At 41.2% G+C, this 16,695-nt stretch overlaps 3 protein-coding genes across 3 annotated transcripts; 2 read left to right on the top strand and 1 right to left on the bottom strand.

Annotated features, from left to right (window-relative positions):
* Positions 1-4,420: 4,420 nt before the first annotated feature.
* On the top strand, positions 4,421-10,673 carry LOC126379574 (collagenase-like). The gene is made up of 5 exons (XM_050028377.1): positions 4,421-4,670; positions 6,240-6,479; positions 7,490-7,588; positions 8,155-8,348; positions 10,483-10,673. The coding sequence occupies exons 1-5, from the start codon at positions 4,445-4,447 to the stop codon at positions 10,585-10,587; spliced, it is 864 nt and encodes a 287-aa protein (XP_049884334.1). The 5' UTR covers positions 4,421-4,444; the 3' UTR covers positions 10,588-10,673.
* Positions 10,674-13,714: 3,041 nt separating this feature from the next.
* LOC126379567 (WD repeat domain-containing protein 83) lies at positions 13,715-15,611 on the bottom strand. Its single transcript, XM_050028369.1, has one exon. The coding sequence runs from the start codon at positions 15,531-15,533 to the stop codon at positions 14,631-14,633; it is 903 nt and encodes a 300-aa protein (XP_049884326.1). The 5' UTR covers positions 15,534-15,611; the 3' UTR covers positions 13,715-14,630.
* A 321-nt stretch (positions 15,612-15,932) lies between these two features.
* On the top strand, positions 15,933-16,480 carry LOC126379628 (protein LLP homolog). Its single transcript, XM_050028461.1, has one exon. The coding sequence runs from the start codon at positions 16,011-16,013 to the stop codon at positions 16,446-16,448; it is 438 nt and encodes a 145-aa protein (XP_049884418.1). The 5' UTR covers positions 15,933-16,010; the 3' UTR covers positions 16,449-16,480.
* Positions 16,481-16,695: the final 215 nt, after the last annotated feature.

The raw sequence follows: 16,695 nt of genomic DNA, 5'->3' as shown, positions 1-16,695 counted from the left end.
TTTTCGTGTTGTGTCCCCACCGGGATTTGAACCCGGGACCTCCGGATCGTGAGCCCAACGCTCAAACCACTGGACCACGGAGGCCGTTATGTTATGAAACGTATGGAAATCATTTCAGACATATTAAATTACTAGCGACCGAATTTCTAAGAAGAATCCGTAAGAATTTCAGATATTTTTAATTGTTAAAGCCTATGTGTTATTCAGATGTATAAGCTACATTATTGTAAAGTTTCATTAAAATCCATTCAGTAGTTTTTGCGTGAAAAAGCGTGACTTATTGTAGATTTGCTGCAGATGGCATTCTTGGCCGGAAGTGGGTCGATAGCGATAACCGCTGATTGAGGGAAATCATCGCGCCGGCGGGGTCGGTATCGGGGTCCTGAAGTGTTAGGTGTCGCGAGCTGATTGGCTTCCTCTATGGCTAGAGTAATCGGGTCGTCGGGATCGTATATTACGTCCTTCAGACGCGGACACTCTTCAGTACCGTCCCTAAGCGGGATGTATTCGGAAGCCGCAACTACCAGGGGATTTGGGTGGTGCGGAGCAGAATCGAAAAAATGTTTTGAAGGTAATTTGAGCCAATGGGCAATGGTTGGCAGACCTAGATCAATGTGCAGATTTTCATTGCGTAGGAAGCGCACACTTGGCAGAGCGATGCCCAAGACAGGGAGGGTTGGAGAAAGAAGGGGAGGCCTTTGCCCAGCAGTGGGACACTAACTAGGCTACAGAAAAAAAAAAAGGAATCCAACATCCATACTAACAAACTTTCACATTTATAATATTACTTAGTAAGATATTTACGGACGATACGTATTTGCGATTTCGTATTATCATATCATATATCATTGTATTCGTCATCCAAAAACCAGTTCTGGTTTTCCCGTCACTTAATTTTTCAGGATTAGTAGATAATTTTAATCATTTCGTATTAACACGTACGTAATGTGCCGATAAATTTAAAAATATTGTAGTAAGTATAGTATGTTATCGAACGCTTGCTGTCATATCATACAGGTGTTAGTGACAACGTAACAAAAACTTTGAGGGACGATTCAGACTGTTTCAGACCTTATTCTGAGTAGTTAGAAGTGGATATCGTCGCAAAAGAATGAAACTGAAAATAATTTCAAAAACACTGTTCATGAATTTTCCGACAGGAAATTCCACTTGATATTAACTCAGAATCATGTTATTTTATTATGTTATGTTAGTGGGCTCTGTTTTCCGCATTTAGACTCTAAGATGGCCCATTATGCGTGTAATTGTTGACTACGTAAGCCAACCTAACTCCTTCCAGAAGCTCAGAAGCCTCCTGGGGTTTTCACAGGCTTCGCGGAGCGACCCCATTCCTTTGAGGATTTTTACCCGTTGTGCTGACACTCCCGTGCATTCCAGGATTACATGGGGGGCAGTTTCTTCTGCGTCCAGACAGCCTCTGCAAAGTGGGCTGTCCGTTATCCCTAAGTTAAATAGGTGCTTGTTGAATGGGCAGTGACCCGTAATACTGCCCACTACTATTCGAAGGTCATTGCGGTTTAAGCGAAGCAGTCGGCGAGTGAAGCTCTTGGATATCATAGGCATGATATCCTTCGACTGTCTGCATGTGGGCAGCTGTGCCCATCTGTCGTTGTGTAGTTGCTGGGTATGGTCCCGTACCCACGAGCGTAACTGACTGAAAGGTATCGGCAGGATTGGTTCGGGTCCATATACCCTGGTGTCTGATCCTCTCCTTGCCAGTTCGTCGGCGGCATCATTACCCAGCGATCCACTGTGCACAGAATCATGGTCTGAATCTAAATCAGTATTTGTTACGATGTCACTAACACCCATACGCGCTTGTATGGCTACATATACATACTTGTACGGGGTGTAAGTGACATCGTAACAAATACTGAGGGGAGTGATTCAGCTCATTCATCATCAGCCGTATGACGCCCACTGCTGGGCATAGGCCTCCCCCAAGGATCTCCACGACGATCGGTCGAGCTCATTATTCTGAGTTAATACTAAGTGAAATCGCAAAGTATAGAATTGAAAATAATTAAAAAAATCTAAAAACAACCTTGAATAAATACAGGGTGTAAGTCACATCGTAACGAATACCGAGGTGGCTGAATCATCTCATTAAATATTCTGAGTTAATATCAAGTGGAATTTTCGATCGCAAAAGTATAGAATTGAAAATAATTAAAAAACAAAAAAAATCAATAACATTTTCATTTTTCCGTTTAACTTATTTGTGAGTTTTAATCAAGAAAAACGTAATAATAAGTACGACTTTTTATCACGTTTTTCTATGACGTCACAGAGTGCTTTTTCATACAAATTCCATAATAATTTCGTGCTTTGACGTTTAGTCTGACGACCCTATTACTCTAGCCATAGAGGCGGCCAATCAGTTCGCGACAACAACCACTTCAGAATCCCGATACCGACCCCGCTGGCGTGGTTGAAGATTTCCCTCATTCAGCGCTTATCGCTATCAATCCACTAGGGTCGATTAATTCCTTCAAATAATATGTTTATCTCAGACGACGGCCCTGAGCCGAGGTTCACGCCTAACTGGGTACCCTCAAGCCTGTTATCTTAAAGTGAGTTCCCTCAGCGCTCCCCATTTGTCCGGCCAAGTAGTTAATGTCATTTGCGGCAAACCTACAATAAGTCACGTCTATAACTGATTTGACTAGTTGAAAACTATCCTATTATGTCGTTCAGGTCGGTGGGGACATATCACAAAAATTACTTTGTGGTCCCTAGTTTGGTTAGGACATTACAGGCTGATCACCAGATTGTCCGAAAGTAAGATGATCCGTGCTTCGGAAGGCACCTTAAGCCTTTCGTCCCGGTTACTACTTACTGATGTAAGTAAGTAGTCGTTACATGAGCCATATCAGGCCTTTGGCGACTCTGACACCAGGGTTGATGAGGTTGGTATTCCATCTCACAACCCACACGATAGAAGAGACGTTCAGGTGGCTGTGAGACTATGTACCCGATATGACGTAAGCAATATGACTCGTAAACTACACCTCACGTACGTTTAATTACTAACAAAAAATATATCAAAGTTATCTACAGGAAACCAAGCATTAAAATTAATTATAATAAGATTAATTTTACCCAGATTTTATCACAATCTTCTATATCAACCAAAACGTAGGTAATAATAGAAAAAAATGTTTGTAAGTACCTATGTTTGTATGTAAGTAAATGAGCAAATTTCCAGGACGCGTTCCCCAAAAAAATATATATAGATGGATATAGATATTACTTTTAACGTGACAATTACCTAATTTCTCATTGTTTTAAGTTTACGCGGTTATTGGTGCTAATTCCTGCAGACGCCATCTAATTTTATTTAAAGTTATACCTGTCATTTTCTTATCCGTTGAAGAAGAAAGGGACGGGTAATCGGAAATTTATGGAATACACGTCAATTTTAAGCAGAAATCTAAAACAACCGTCTAAAAATTTTACATCGGCCAATAACCCGACAGAGTTAAGTAGACAGCACGTCAAACGGATTACATACCAGTGAGATGCCTATTTTATTCGCCCGGATTATTCATTCGTTTTAAAATTAACTTGTTGATAATCATCCGTCCCTTTCCTTTTCGGCGGATAAGAAAATGACGGGTATAACTTAAAATAAAATTAGGAAGTGTCTGCAGGAATCGGGGCCAATATCATAATATTGGGAGTCTCATATCCCTGCTTTAAACGCGGTAAGAACCCGTTATTATGTGTTTTAATTATAATTTCTCATTGCTGGGGTAAATACGTATACAAACTCACGCTTACTTCCCACCGGGGTAATCAGAGTCTTTGGAATTCCGTTTGCTTCGATCCTGACACACTTCTCTTGCTTCCTCCACATTCATCAATCTGGAGGAAGCAAGAGAACACTCTAGCCATAGAGGCCAATCAGCTCGCGACAACAAACACTTCTTCTTCTTCTATCGATTGTGAGGTGGATTACCAACCCAACAAACCTGGTGTCAGGGTTATTATTGACCGCCATAGGCCCCTAACATGACTCATATAACGACTACGTACTTACATCATAGTAATAACCGGGACCAACGGCTTAACGTGCCTTCCGAAGCACGGATCATCTTACTTTTGGACAATCAGGTGATCAGCCTGTAATGTCCTAACCAAACTGGGGATTACAAAGTGATTTTTGTGATTTGTCCCCACCGGGATTCGAACCCGGGACCTGCGGATCGTGAGCACAACGCTCAACTGGACCACGGAGATCGTTATTCATATAATAATTTGATATAAACAAGCAAACACCAAAAACATACTAGTCAACCCGAATAATCAAACCGAAACAACGCAAAAGATATGCAAATTAAATCCTCGATAAACAGATTAATGTGGAAACCAACAATATATATTGAGACTTCTGGAAGCTCCAGCAAGTCTGTCCTGTAACATGAAGCTGCTTATTCTGTCCTGCCTCTTGGGGTTGAGCCTCGCGGCCACCCCTATTGTGCCCATCCAGAAATATTACCACGAGTCCGTTGGTATTCTGGAGGCAGCCAGGATCAAGGCAGCGGAGGAGGCTCAAGACTTCGATGGCAGCAGGATTGTGGGGGGCTCCGCGGCGGGCCTGGGACAGTACCCCCATATGGGAGGACTTGTCATCACCTTGACTACTGGTAAGTTTCTGGAATTTACATGGACATGATAGATGTGAAACAAACACTTCGGAACCCCGATACCGACGCTGGCGTGGTCAGCGATTTTCCACATTCAGCGCTTATCGCTAGCGACTCCTCTGACGACGCTCTGAGCCGAGGTTCGCGCCCAACTGTTTGTAGCGGACCCAACTAGTTGGCCACCTAGTTCCGCTCACATGCAACAGATGGCGCCACATTCTTCATGCGGTCGTGAAACGCGGTATCGAAGTTTACACAGCAAGACGCATATATACATCTTCCAACACAACACTGTTGGATCGTCGATCCCTAGTCACACTACCAACTTGTGGCTAGCGGGGTACTATGCTCAGTTCGGTACCCCGAAAACATCCTTTGGCGGCAGCACACCTTCGCCGCCAAACTGGTGACCCTCGACAGAACACTTCCTGCATGTTTTTCACAGGGTCCGCTTACCTAACCTGAAGATTTTGCGTCTTCCTGTCTGACCTTCCAACCCGCGAAGGCAAAACCAGCCCTATAATAATAATAATAATAAGATAGGTGGCCCATCCAGTGAGTGGCGAGTCACCGCCTGCTCATTTATCCATGTTGACCAACATTGGTCGAGCAGGCGCCATAGTCCCCCATAGCTCCAGTATCCCGGTCCACTAACCCCCAACCCAATAGCCCAGTTCCCTTTGTTCCCATAATCTGCAATAGTCCTACACGAACCGGGGATTGTCTTTGGGTGCACTCCCATAGTGCATACAGGGATAATCGCCGGTTGGTGTCACACCACATTTAGATTAAACTGTCTTAAGGGCCCTCTACGTGTTGGCTTCGGCCCCACGCACGCCTTCCAAAAGTCCGGGCCTCCATAGGCCCGAGATGTGAAAAAGACATACAATAATAATAATAATAATACTTCTGAAATTAATTTCTCGAGAATGTGGGTTTCCTCACGATGTTTTTCTTCACCACTGAGCACGTGATAATCATTTATGATCCAAACATGAATTCGAAAACAAATAATAATTACAACTAGTCAAATCAGTTACTTTTTACTAAACGTCAAAAGACGAAATTGCTATGGAATTTGGTAGGGAATTTATATGCAAAAGCAACCTGTGACGTCATAGAAAAAGTGACAAAATGTCGGACCACAATCGTCATTAACTGCTTGGCCGGACAAATGGGGAGCGCTGAGAGCTCTTACCCGGTACAAAATTTAAGACAACAGGCCTGAGGGTACCCAGTTGGGCGCGAACCTCGGCTCAGGGCGTCATCTGAGAGAAAGAATATTTGAAAGAATTAATCGACTCTTGTGGGTCGATAGCGATAAGCGCTGAATGAGGGAAATCGTCGATCCGATGGGGTCGGTATCGGGGTTCTGAAGTGTTTTGTGTCGCAAGCTGATTGGCCGCCTCTATGGCTAGATGGCCGCCTCTACGGCGGGAACGTGTCTTTTAAGGAAGTGAAGGAATTGGCCGTTGATAGACAAGAATGGAGAATGCTACACAGACAAGAGCGTGGCTCTTAAATTAGTGATGATGTGATATGTACTCAACACAATCATTGTTCCTCCAGGTCAGACCTCTGTCTGCGGGTCATCTCTTATCTCCAACACGCGTGCCGTCACCGCTGCCCACTGCTGGTTCGACGGGCGCAACCAGGCTAGTCAGTTCGTCGTGGTCCTCGGCTCCCTGGCTCTCTTCTCCGGCGGCACCCGCGTCACCACCAGCAATGTGATCATGCACGAGGACTGGGACCCCAACCGGATCCAATTCGATGTTGCCATCATCAACCTGAACTTCGTCAGCTTCTCTAGTAAGTGGATTAATTAAACTTCCCAGGCTATGTTCCCTAAAAATAATTTTAATCATATCATTTATCATTTGTCGAAATCACTTTGTGAGACTGTCCTTTGTTTGGTAAGGACTTTTCAGGCTTGAATCACCTGATTGTCCGAAAAAGTAAGATGATTCCGTGCTTCGGAGGGCACGCTAAGCCGTTGGTCCCGGCTATTAGCCGTAAAAACACCTCCACCAATCCGCATTGGAGCAGCGTGGTGGAGTATGCTCCATACCCCCTCCGGTTGATTGAGGGGAGGCCTGTGCCCAGCAGTGGGACGTATATAGGCTATTTGTGTATGTTATGTATCATTTATTGCGTTCCACATGGTAGGAGGTTGGTATTATAAGGTGAGTAACACATATGGACCCGGTTTGGGCACAGCAATTTAAAGGAGAGTTACAGCATATTTTTTAGGCTTTAACATAATAAATGAGAACAAGTATACATAATTTAGACATAAAAGTAAAAGAAAACTACTTACTAATCATTTAAAAATCTCCTGCAGAGTATAAAAACTTTTGTCAATTAGGTACTGTTTTAAACTTCTATTGAATTTATTTAAATCGGTGATGTCTTGGAAGGCTTTTGGAATCTTATTTTATATTTTAATAGACATAGCGAATGGACCTGAAAGAATAAATAAGAATAATATTATAGTTGGCGCTGTAAAGATTTTCCTTGGTTTAACCTTCTAATTTCATGGATGACATAAGCATCTTTTATCTTTGTTTTTAGGTATAAATGATGACCCTTTTTATTACACCCAGGCACAATTACATCTTCCACCCATTATTATTCTGATCAAAATAAAGAGAAGCAATATAGGTAGCAACATAATTATATACATAAGTGGTCCAAATATCCAGCAACAATTATTTTTGTATATACGCCTCTGCCGTTACTTTTGAATACGATGTACCCGAACTGAGTAATGAGAAAATATATTGGTCTACGCTGTTCTAAGTCTCCTATCTTTGTTGCAGACACCATCCGCGCCATCGCTCTGCCCTCTGGCACGCAGCTGAACAACGACTTCGTTGGCGTCACCGCCCAGGCTGCAGGCTTCGGACGCCAGAGCGACTGTAAGTATCTTACTAATATTGATAGTTTTTAGTGAGAGGATGTTTGGATGTTTGGGGTGAATATCAAAATTTCAAGTTTGGTGGCGAAATTTCATATTATAAAAATTGGGTTCCGACATGAAAAAGATCCTGTCGGAACCCAGGATCCTTTTGGATTCTTTTAGATACCCAATTTTTCAATTGTTGTTAAGCCGTTGGTCCCGGCTACTAGCCGTGAAATCATCTCCACCAACCCGCAGTGGAGCAGCGTGGTGGAGTATGCTCCATATATCCCCGGTTGATTGAGGGGAGGCTTGTGCCCAGCAGTGGGTCGTGTACAGTCATGAGCAATATCATGTATCCACTTTAGAACCCTGTCGCACTATCATATTTGACATTTAACGAGACTTACGGTTTAATTTGTCAAAAAAGTTAATGTGACATGGTTTCAGTGTATACTTATTAGTACTCGTATAGGTTGTTTATGACTACTAACGCCATCTATTGGCGTCCCGCACGAACTATTTTACATAGTTGTGTAACAATATCCGTTATAATTCTATATCCCTGATTACCTGTCTCCTCAGGGGCCGGCATCGGTCAGAACCAGCAACTCCACCACGTGTCACTGCGTGTGATCTCCAACGCGGAGTGCCAACGCTTCTTCGGTAGCACCATCATCGCCTCCACACTCTGTATCGACGGCTCTGATAGGAGGTCTACCTGCGGTGGGGACTCCGGCGGCCCTCTTGCCATCAACCAGAACGGACAGGATGTACTGGTTAGTATCATACTCGTTAATAACAGCTTATACTTACAGTTTTATTTAAATTATTTTCATGAAAATTCCACTTGATATTTACTCAGAATGAGGAACTGAATCATCTCCCTCAGTATGTTACTGACATCGTAACGAAAACTTCGAGAGATGATTCAGACCATGATGCTGAATTAATAGCTTTTTTAGATTACTTTCAGTTCCATACTTTTGCGACGGAAAATTCCACTTGATATTAACTCAGACAGCCTCCGTGGTCGGACAGCCTCCGTGGTCTAGTGGTTAGAGCGTTAGGCTCACGATCTGGAGGTCCGGGTTCAATTCCCGATGGGGACATTGTCGAAATCACTTTGTGAGACTGTCCTTTGTTTGGTAAGGACTTTTCAGGCTTGAATCACCTGATTGTCCGAAAAAGTAAGATGATTCCGTGCTTCGGAGGGCACGTTAAGCGTTGGTCCCGGCTATTAGCCGTAAAAACACCTTCACCAACCCGCAGTGGAGCAGCGTGGTGGAGTATGCTCCATACCCCCACCGGTTGATTGAGGGGAGGCCTGTGCCCATCAGTGGGACGATATAGGCAGTTTATGTATTAACTCAGAATCATGAGCTGAAATCCCCCTCAGTATTCGTTACGATGTCACTAACATACTGTATATTCAGCAGAGTATTTTGTGACTTAAAGACACATGTCGCACACAGATGTTGTTGTGCTCTGCCTGGTGTGTAGAAGATGTTAAAGAATACAGCGACTTTGAGTTGACCACGTTGTTTTATTAAATAATTAGGCACACACAATTTACGTTAGTACACAGTTAGTTGATCGTAGAAGAAGGAAACAGTGTTGCTATTTTATGGATTAAAAAGTAAAAATAATGATTTTGTTGGATGTTGCCAACACACTGTCGATTCATCGTTACGATATTCATGATTGCATGGGTTTTTGTTGCGATGTCCGATATCGTCTTCGATGAAGTAAATCGTTAACGATCTTGATAATACACTATCGATTCGTCGTTTCGATCGGTCTGAAGCGACGGATCGTACAGACGAATCGTACCGTATATGGGGCCCTTTACTGACATCGTAACGAAAACTTTGAGGGATGATTCAGGTTGTGATTCTGAGTTGATATCAAATGGAATTTTCCGTCGCAAAAGTGTGGAGCGGAAAATAACAACCTCTATAATATAACATTAAATAAAATAAAAGTCACAATGGAAATTAGACTGTTACATAAGCCAATTATAAGTGCACACAACATTTGCAGTGTAAGACAACGTAATCGTTTAGGTAGATAACTTAATTTGTACAAATTAGATTACAGATAATCGAGAAATTTAAAAATTATGCTGGAGGACATAAATATTTTATTTATCTTTATACTTGCCCAAGATAATTGAAAAATAAACCTTCAATCTTACTTTCTTTTTAGTCTTCAACGTCACACACACAGACGCGCGTGTACGATAACGTCAATGTGTATTGTCTGTGTAAAACGAGGTGTTTTGTATGAAGGTCCGCAGTAATATTTTAATGTCTGGCAGCCTCCGTGGTCCAGTGTTAGAGCGTTAGGCTCACAATCCGGGTTCGATTCCCGATGGGGACATTGTCGAAATCACTTTGTGAGACTGTCCTTTGTTTGGTAAGGACTTTTCAGACTTGAATCACCTGATTGTCTGAAAAAGTAAGATGATTCCGTGCTTCGGAGGGCACGTTAAGCCGTTGGTCCCGGCTATTAGCCGTAAAAACACCTCCACCAACTCGCAGTGGAGTAGCGTGGTGGAGTATGCTCCATAGCCCCTCCGGTTAATTGAGGTGAGGCCTGTGCCCAGCAGTGGGGCGTATTATATAGGCTGTTTATGTTATGTTATGTATGTTATTCAATCCACTTCTAACTACTCAGAATTATGGTCTGAAACAGTCTGAATCGTCCCTCAAAGTTTTTGTTACGTTGTCACTAATACCCTGTATGGTATGAAAGCAAGCGTAGTAAAAGTAAGATGATTCCGTGCTTCGGAGGGCACGTTAAGCCGTGGAGTATGCGCCATACCCCCTCCGGTTGATTGAGGTGAAGCCTGTGCCCAGCAGTGGGACGTGTATAGGCTGTTTGTGATTATGATTTAATGTCTAATTTCAGATCGGTATCACGTCTTTCGGTTCCGCCTTCGGCTGCACCATCGGGTTCCCCGCTGGGTTTGCCCGTGTGACCTCCTTCACATCCTGGTTCAACGCGCGTCTTTAAACCAATCCTGCTGGAATCCTGAGAGATATAAAGCAGACCGCTACGGTCTGCCTCTGAGAAATATTTACTTTGTAAATAATAAAATATTTTATTTAAAAACTTAGGATTTTCTTTTTAATTTTCCTGTAGGCTTGTAGTTTGTGCAGTGCGGATACCTTTTTTCCGACCAAGTAGTTAATGCCTGCGGTAAATCAACAATAAGTCACGTCAAAACAAAAACCAGCATCCGATATTTTTTTCAGGTGCCAATACCAGCACCTGAAAAAATCAAATACACTTTATTTGACAGAATGGAATTAAAAAAAAGAGAGATATTACGTATTATTATACTACACGCCCGTATTTTTTTTTTACAGAGTGGTAATGATACCGTAACAAATACTAAGGGGGATGATTCAGACCACCATAAGGTTCATCATATCCAGCTTACGACATATCAACAGTGGCTGCAAGTTGTCTTTGATTACTTGTGGCTCTGCCCACCCCATTAGGGATTACGGGCGTGAGTTTATGTATGTGTATGTGTATGATTCAGACCACGATTCCAAGTTAATATCAAGAGGAATTTACCGTCGCAAAATTCATATTTTTTAAATTATTTTCAATTCTATACTTTTGCGATGAAAAATTCAAAATTAAATGATATTAACTCAGAATAATTTATAACCAGATTAAACCCCACAATATTCGTTATATACGATGTCACTTAAACCCTGTACGTATGGGTGTTAGTGACACCGTAACAAATACTGAGGGGGATAATTCTGACCATGATTCTAAGTTGATATCAAGTAGAATTTCCTATTGGAAAATTCATGAGAATTTTTCTTTTTAAATTATTTTCAGTTCCATACTTTTGCGACGGATAATTCCACTTGATATCAACTTACAATCATGGTTTGAATCATCTCTCGAAGTTATCGTTATTTACATTAACCAAATTGGAGATATGTCCTTAGAAAAGGTTTAGTACGATCTACTCTGAACCGGCGTGTGAACGATTAATGAATGGGGATGAAGCAAGAGAAGTGTGTCAGGATCGAAGCAAATAGAATTCTATAGTCTCTGCTTACCCCGGTGGGAAATAGGCGTGAGTTTATGTATGTATGCTATATCAGTGACAACACTGTATTAAATATTGCTACCATCCGATAAGACATCTGAAGCGATTTGGACTCGTGCGCAACGGATTTGTTGAATGGTTAATGATAATTAGGCGTGATTGATAAAGGATAATAGTTTTTATTTAAATGACCCGATTAATAGGGTAATTTCGTAATTTCCAACTAGTCAAATCAGTTACTTTCGTCTTTTTTTTTTGACGTGACTTATTGTAGATTTGCCGCAGATGGCATTAACTAATTGGCCGGACAAATGGGGAGCGCTGAAGGCTCTCACCCGGTACAACGTTTAAGACAACAGGCCTGAGGGTGCCCAGTTGAGCGCGAACCTCGGCTCAGGGCGTCGTCTGAGAGGAAAAATATTTGATTTTACTAAACGTCAAAATACTAAATCACTATGGAATTTGTATGAAAAAGCACACTGTGACGTCATAGAAAAACGTGACAAAATGTCGCGCTATTATTACGATGTTCTTTATTCAAATTAAAAGAAGGACGGAACATCATATTTCTAATAAGTAATGAGATTATGCATTCTATCATAGTATAAACATTTTAATTTTCGCAGTAAAACCCATCTTTATCATTTTAGTTCAAAATAATTATACTAAAACAAGTAGGCACTTACTCCCGGTCAATCCGAGTCGCAGTATATAAAGCACGCGTTAATATACCTACGGAATAAGACGATGCATACTTTCTAATTTGACAAGATTATATTGAATGTACGGTCACGAGCATTAATACGTATACACTGGCCCCGATTCCTGCAAACACCGCCTAATTTTATTTTAAGTTATATCCGTCATTTTCATATCCGTCGAAAAGGAAAGGGACGGATGATTCACAGCTCTTAATTTTAGGAAGAATGAGTAAATGAATGTGTCGGGTTATTGACTGATGTAAAATTTTTAGACGGTTGGTTTAGATTTGTGCTTAAAATTGACGTGTGTTCCATAAATTTTATGCTTGTCAATTACCCGTCCCTTTCCTTTTCGGCGGATAAAAAAATGACAGATATAACTTAAAATAAAATTAGATGGTATTTACAGGAATTAGCACCACTTTAGTACCATGTCACATTAACTTTTTGACAAATTGAACTGTACGTCTCACTCACTAAATATCAAATATGTTGTTGCGACAGAGTCCTAAAGTGGGTACATTATATTGCTCATGACTGTATGTATATACTGCTGTGTCCGAATGTATAGCTAAACAAGCGCCAAGTTTTCGCCGCATTTTTGTATCAAGCGCTATATCTACGGCAGTGGTAAATCAATACAGAGGCAACATAATCCTCCTTTTTAATCGCCGCAGTCGGGTAAAAAACTAGTAAAGCAGCGTCATTCTGACTGTAATTACCTACCTACATAATTACTTGCATTTTATCGTACTATTAGGTTCATCGATCATTTTTGACACTATCAATTAAATTACTCATTAAGTAATTACTGACGTACCTACATACCTAATTATGTGATTGCCAAAACATAACACAATATAGGATCACGCCTAAATCCCCGGAGGGGTAGGCAGGGGTGTACGGTCACGAGTACTAACATGTATACACTTTGAAACCATGTCACATTAACTTTTTTGACAAATTAAACGGTGTCTCATTAAATGTCAAATATGATAGTGCGACAGGGTTCTAAAGTGGATACATGATATTGCTCATGACTGTCATGACTGTACTCCCCCCGTACCCACCTACTCCTCGCCAACATGTTTAAGTTGTATGTAATGGGAGGCAAGCCTGTTGCCATTAACCGGGCACAAAGCCTGCAAGCAACGTGACATTAATTCAATGTCGAATTCAATAAAAAATAAATGTAGGGTGGTGGTGGAGGTAAAATTGAAATAATTGCAATACTTGAAGGTTTCTTATATTTTCACTTATTTTTAATATTACACAGAGCACAACCGCGCTTTCAAAATCTACCCGTCGCCATTTTCCTACCCCTTCCCCTTCCTCTCTCCCCTCTCACTCCCCTTCAGGACACGTTCATAAACTTCACCTCACATACATCACATTCATAATAAGCTTTCATTCCCACATAAATAAAAAAAATTATGTAATCAAATAAAATTTATTTTCTCACAAAACATAATTAAAATGCAGAGAAATGAAGTTCTTAATACTAAACGATCGAGTATGAACAACATTAAAAATATTATTTTGTGAGACTGGTGCCTAAACTAGGTACAAAAATATCTGTATTATAGGTCACCAGTATAATATTTCTTATTTTGTTAGTCATACACATGTGCAACTCTTTCTCATTTTTCTCTCTATTTTAACATAACATAACATCATAATCATCATCAGCCCATTAACGTCCCCACTGCTGGGGCACGGGCCTTCCCTATGGATGGATAGGAAGAACGGGCCTTAAACCACCACGCGGGCCCAGTGCGGATTGGTGGTTATTAACGACTGCTAATGCAGCCGGCACAAACGGCTTAACGTGCCTTCCGAAGCACGGAGGACCTCGAGATGAAAACTTTTTTTTTGTGGTCACCCATCCTATGACCGGCCTTTGCGAAAGTTGCTTAACTTCAACAATCACAGACCGAGCGCGTTTACCGCTGCGCCACCGAGCTCCTCACATAACATAACTGAAGGGCTAGGCAGAGGTGAATAGTATACATGTTCCAAGTTATCAAGTCCCATGTAATATGGGCCTATTGCCACTAACCGGGCACAAATCCTTGAAACCACGGGATATCAATTATCTGTGATCCAAACTCATAAAGTCGAATTCTCTGTATTTTACACAACATAATATAAGCTCTCAACTATGTCAGTCAGAGGTACATTCAGCACAAGATGAACTAAGTACCCACACCCCACTGAGCTTTCTGTTAGACCAACGTGATAGGTAGCTCTATTTTATCCAAATCACAGTCATTTCTTCTTCATTCTTCCATCTTTGGTATTCCCCACAGCTTAATTTCATCTTCACACGCTGTCAACAAGAAATCTTCCGTGGGGTGGTAACTTAGAGATACTACAGGCTTGTTCACAGTATGGACATACTTATGAGTGATTTTAGAAGATATTAAATCCCAGCTGAATATCTCCCCAGACGCAGATCCCGATATAATATGACTATCTTTCGCATTAACTGCATTTTCCAACATATAATCCTTGCTTTCATGACCGGTAAAAGTGTTCAGAATTTCCCCAGAGTCTTTGTCAAATAGTTTCAATGTATTGTCATTGCAACTTAAAATATAACACTGCCCATCATGCGTCAGGCCTCCATAGGTGACTATATGCCCTATATAGTCAGAGGTCATCTTCCCAACGCGAATATCGTACAATCTAACATGACAGTCAACGGAACAGGTAAAAATTTCATGATCGGTGACTTGTACCGAGGTTATCGTGTCTTTCGCGTCCTTCAACACTTGAACGGGCTCCTGTCTCCTACTGTTGATGTCCCAGAAGGCAACTGTATTGTCTACAGACCCAGAGACTGCCATAGATGACTCTTCATTAAACTTTATGCATGTAACGGAGCTCGCGTGCCCTCGATAGCGCCGAATAGGCTGTGCAGTAGTTACATCCCACAATATCACTGATTTATCAGTACTACAAGATATAATATGACTGCTATCGCAAGACCCAGCCGCGTCTAGCACCTCGTTCGCATGACCACCGTAAGTTTTAAGCAAAAGTTGTCTGTGAGGATTCCAAAGTTTAATCTTCTTGTCCGCGCCGCAAGTCAAACAGTAAGAGCCGTCAATGTTAAACCGGACCGCCCGCACGACCTGCTGCTTGCATTTTAAAGTCGCAATCGTTGTTAATTCAGTCATTTTTTAACGAATAACAATAAATTTGTTTGACTTCAGTAACATAACCTCAAAATCAAAATAAACATTACGTTTGTTTAACTTGATAGCGGCATCGATAAAAATAAAGAAACAAGCACCTAAGTACAAATTATAATGATGCTTTCTTTGTTAGGAATTTTAACAACCATAATCTGCTTGCAAAATAAACACATTTAGATGCGATCAAGATAACGGTTTTCGACACACTGTCAGTCTGCCTGACATGTTGGGTTGCGTTTATTTTATAATCTCTTTAATAAGTAAAACAGAGACAACGGTATATAAAATAGTTCAAAGATTTCCTGTTCCAAATTAGTTACAACGCCAAATACATACCTAAAAATTGCAAAATATTAAAAAATATATATTTGACATTGACAGCTATTGTTTATTTTCTCTTTCCGCAAGTCGCGTGTTGTGGTGTGGACTGTGGCGTAATATTTCCAAATTTTGTACACAATGGCGAAATCAATCCGAAGCAAATGGAAGCGCAAATGCAGAGCCATCAAACGCGAGCGGTATGCCGTAAAAGAACTGGCCAGATTGAAGAAGATGCTGGGAATAAAGGAGGAAGATAAGAAGCCCGAAGAAAGTGAGGTTATGGAGTCCGACCAAGTTATTTTCTTAGACGCTGGTGAAATTGCAAAGAAGAACGCTAAAAAGACTAAGAAGCAAAAGATTAAGGAAGCAGAAGAGCAAGAGGACGTCGAAATGAGCTCCGATGACGAAAAAATCGAAGTCGACGACGGTGACAAAGGCAAGAGAATATACAGCTCCAAAACGTTAAAAGATCAAAACGGACAGTACCCCATATGGCTGCACAAGAGGAAAATCGCGAAAATGAATAAGGTTACGAAAAAAGCCGCGAAGAAACGGTCAAAAAAGCGAAGGCGATAGTGTTAAAGTATCATTACAAATCTATAGCAAAAGCTTGGTTTTTATTTTAATCCTTTAATGAAATACGTGTGTATAATTGGTAGCTGAAGACGAAAGGCAGAGATAGTGGTACCTATATAGGTATATATATATTACTTAGGGGTTAAAAAGGCCACATCAATTTGACATTTATAAGTGTGCAATGCAAACAAATGTCAAATAGCAATATTTCTTTTTCGATAAATTGATGTGGCCTTTCAAACCCCCA

Source organism: Pectinophora gossypiella, chromosome 29 (genome assembly GCF_024362695.1).
Source record: "Pectinophora gossypiella chromosome 29, ilPecGoss1.1, whole genome shotgun sequence".
Lineage (NCBI taxonomy): Eukaryota > Metazoa > Arthropoda > Insecta > Lepidoptera > Gelechiidae > Pectinophora > Pectinophora gossypiella.
This window is presented reverse-complemented; position numbering and strand designations above follow the sequence as displayed.

Bases quoted from the DNA above. Each gene is read 5' to 3' on its own strand.
- LOC126379567 (XM_050028369.1), bottom strand. From the start codon at position 15,533: ATGACTGAATTAACAACGATTGCGACTTTAAAATGCAAGCAGCAGGTC.
- LOC126379574 (XM_050028377.1), top strand. From the start codon at position 4,445: ATGAAGCTGCTTATTCTGTCCTGCCTCTTGGGGTTGAGCCTCGCGGCC. The intron at 6,480-7,489 runs GTAAGTGGATTA...TCTTTGTTGCAG, and splicing joins GAACTTCGTCAGCTTCTCTA to ACACCATCCGCGCCATCGCT. The intron at 7,589-8,154 runs GTAAGTATCTTA...CTGTCTCCTCAG, and splicing joins CTTCGGACGCCAGAGCGACT to GGGCCGGCATCGGTCAGAAC.
- LOC126379628 (XM_050028461.1), top strand. From the start codon at position 16,011: ATGGCGAAATCAATCCGAAGCAAATGGAAGCGCAAATGCAGAGCCATC.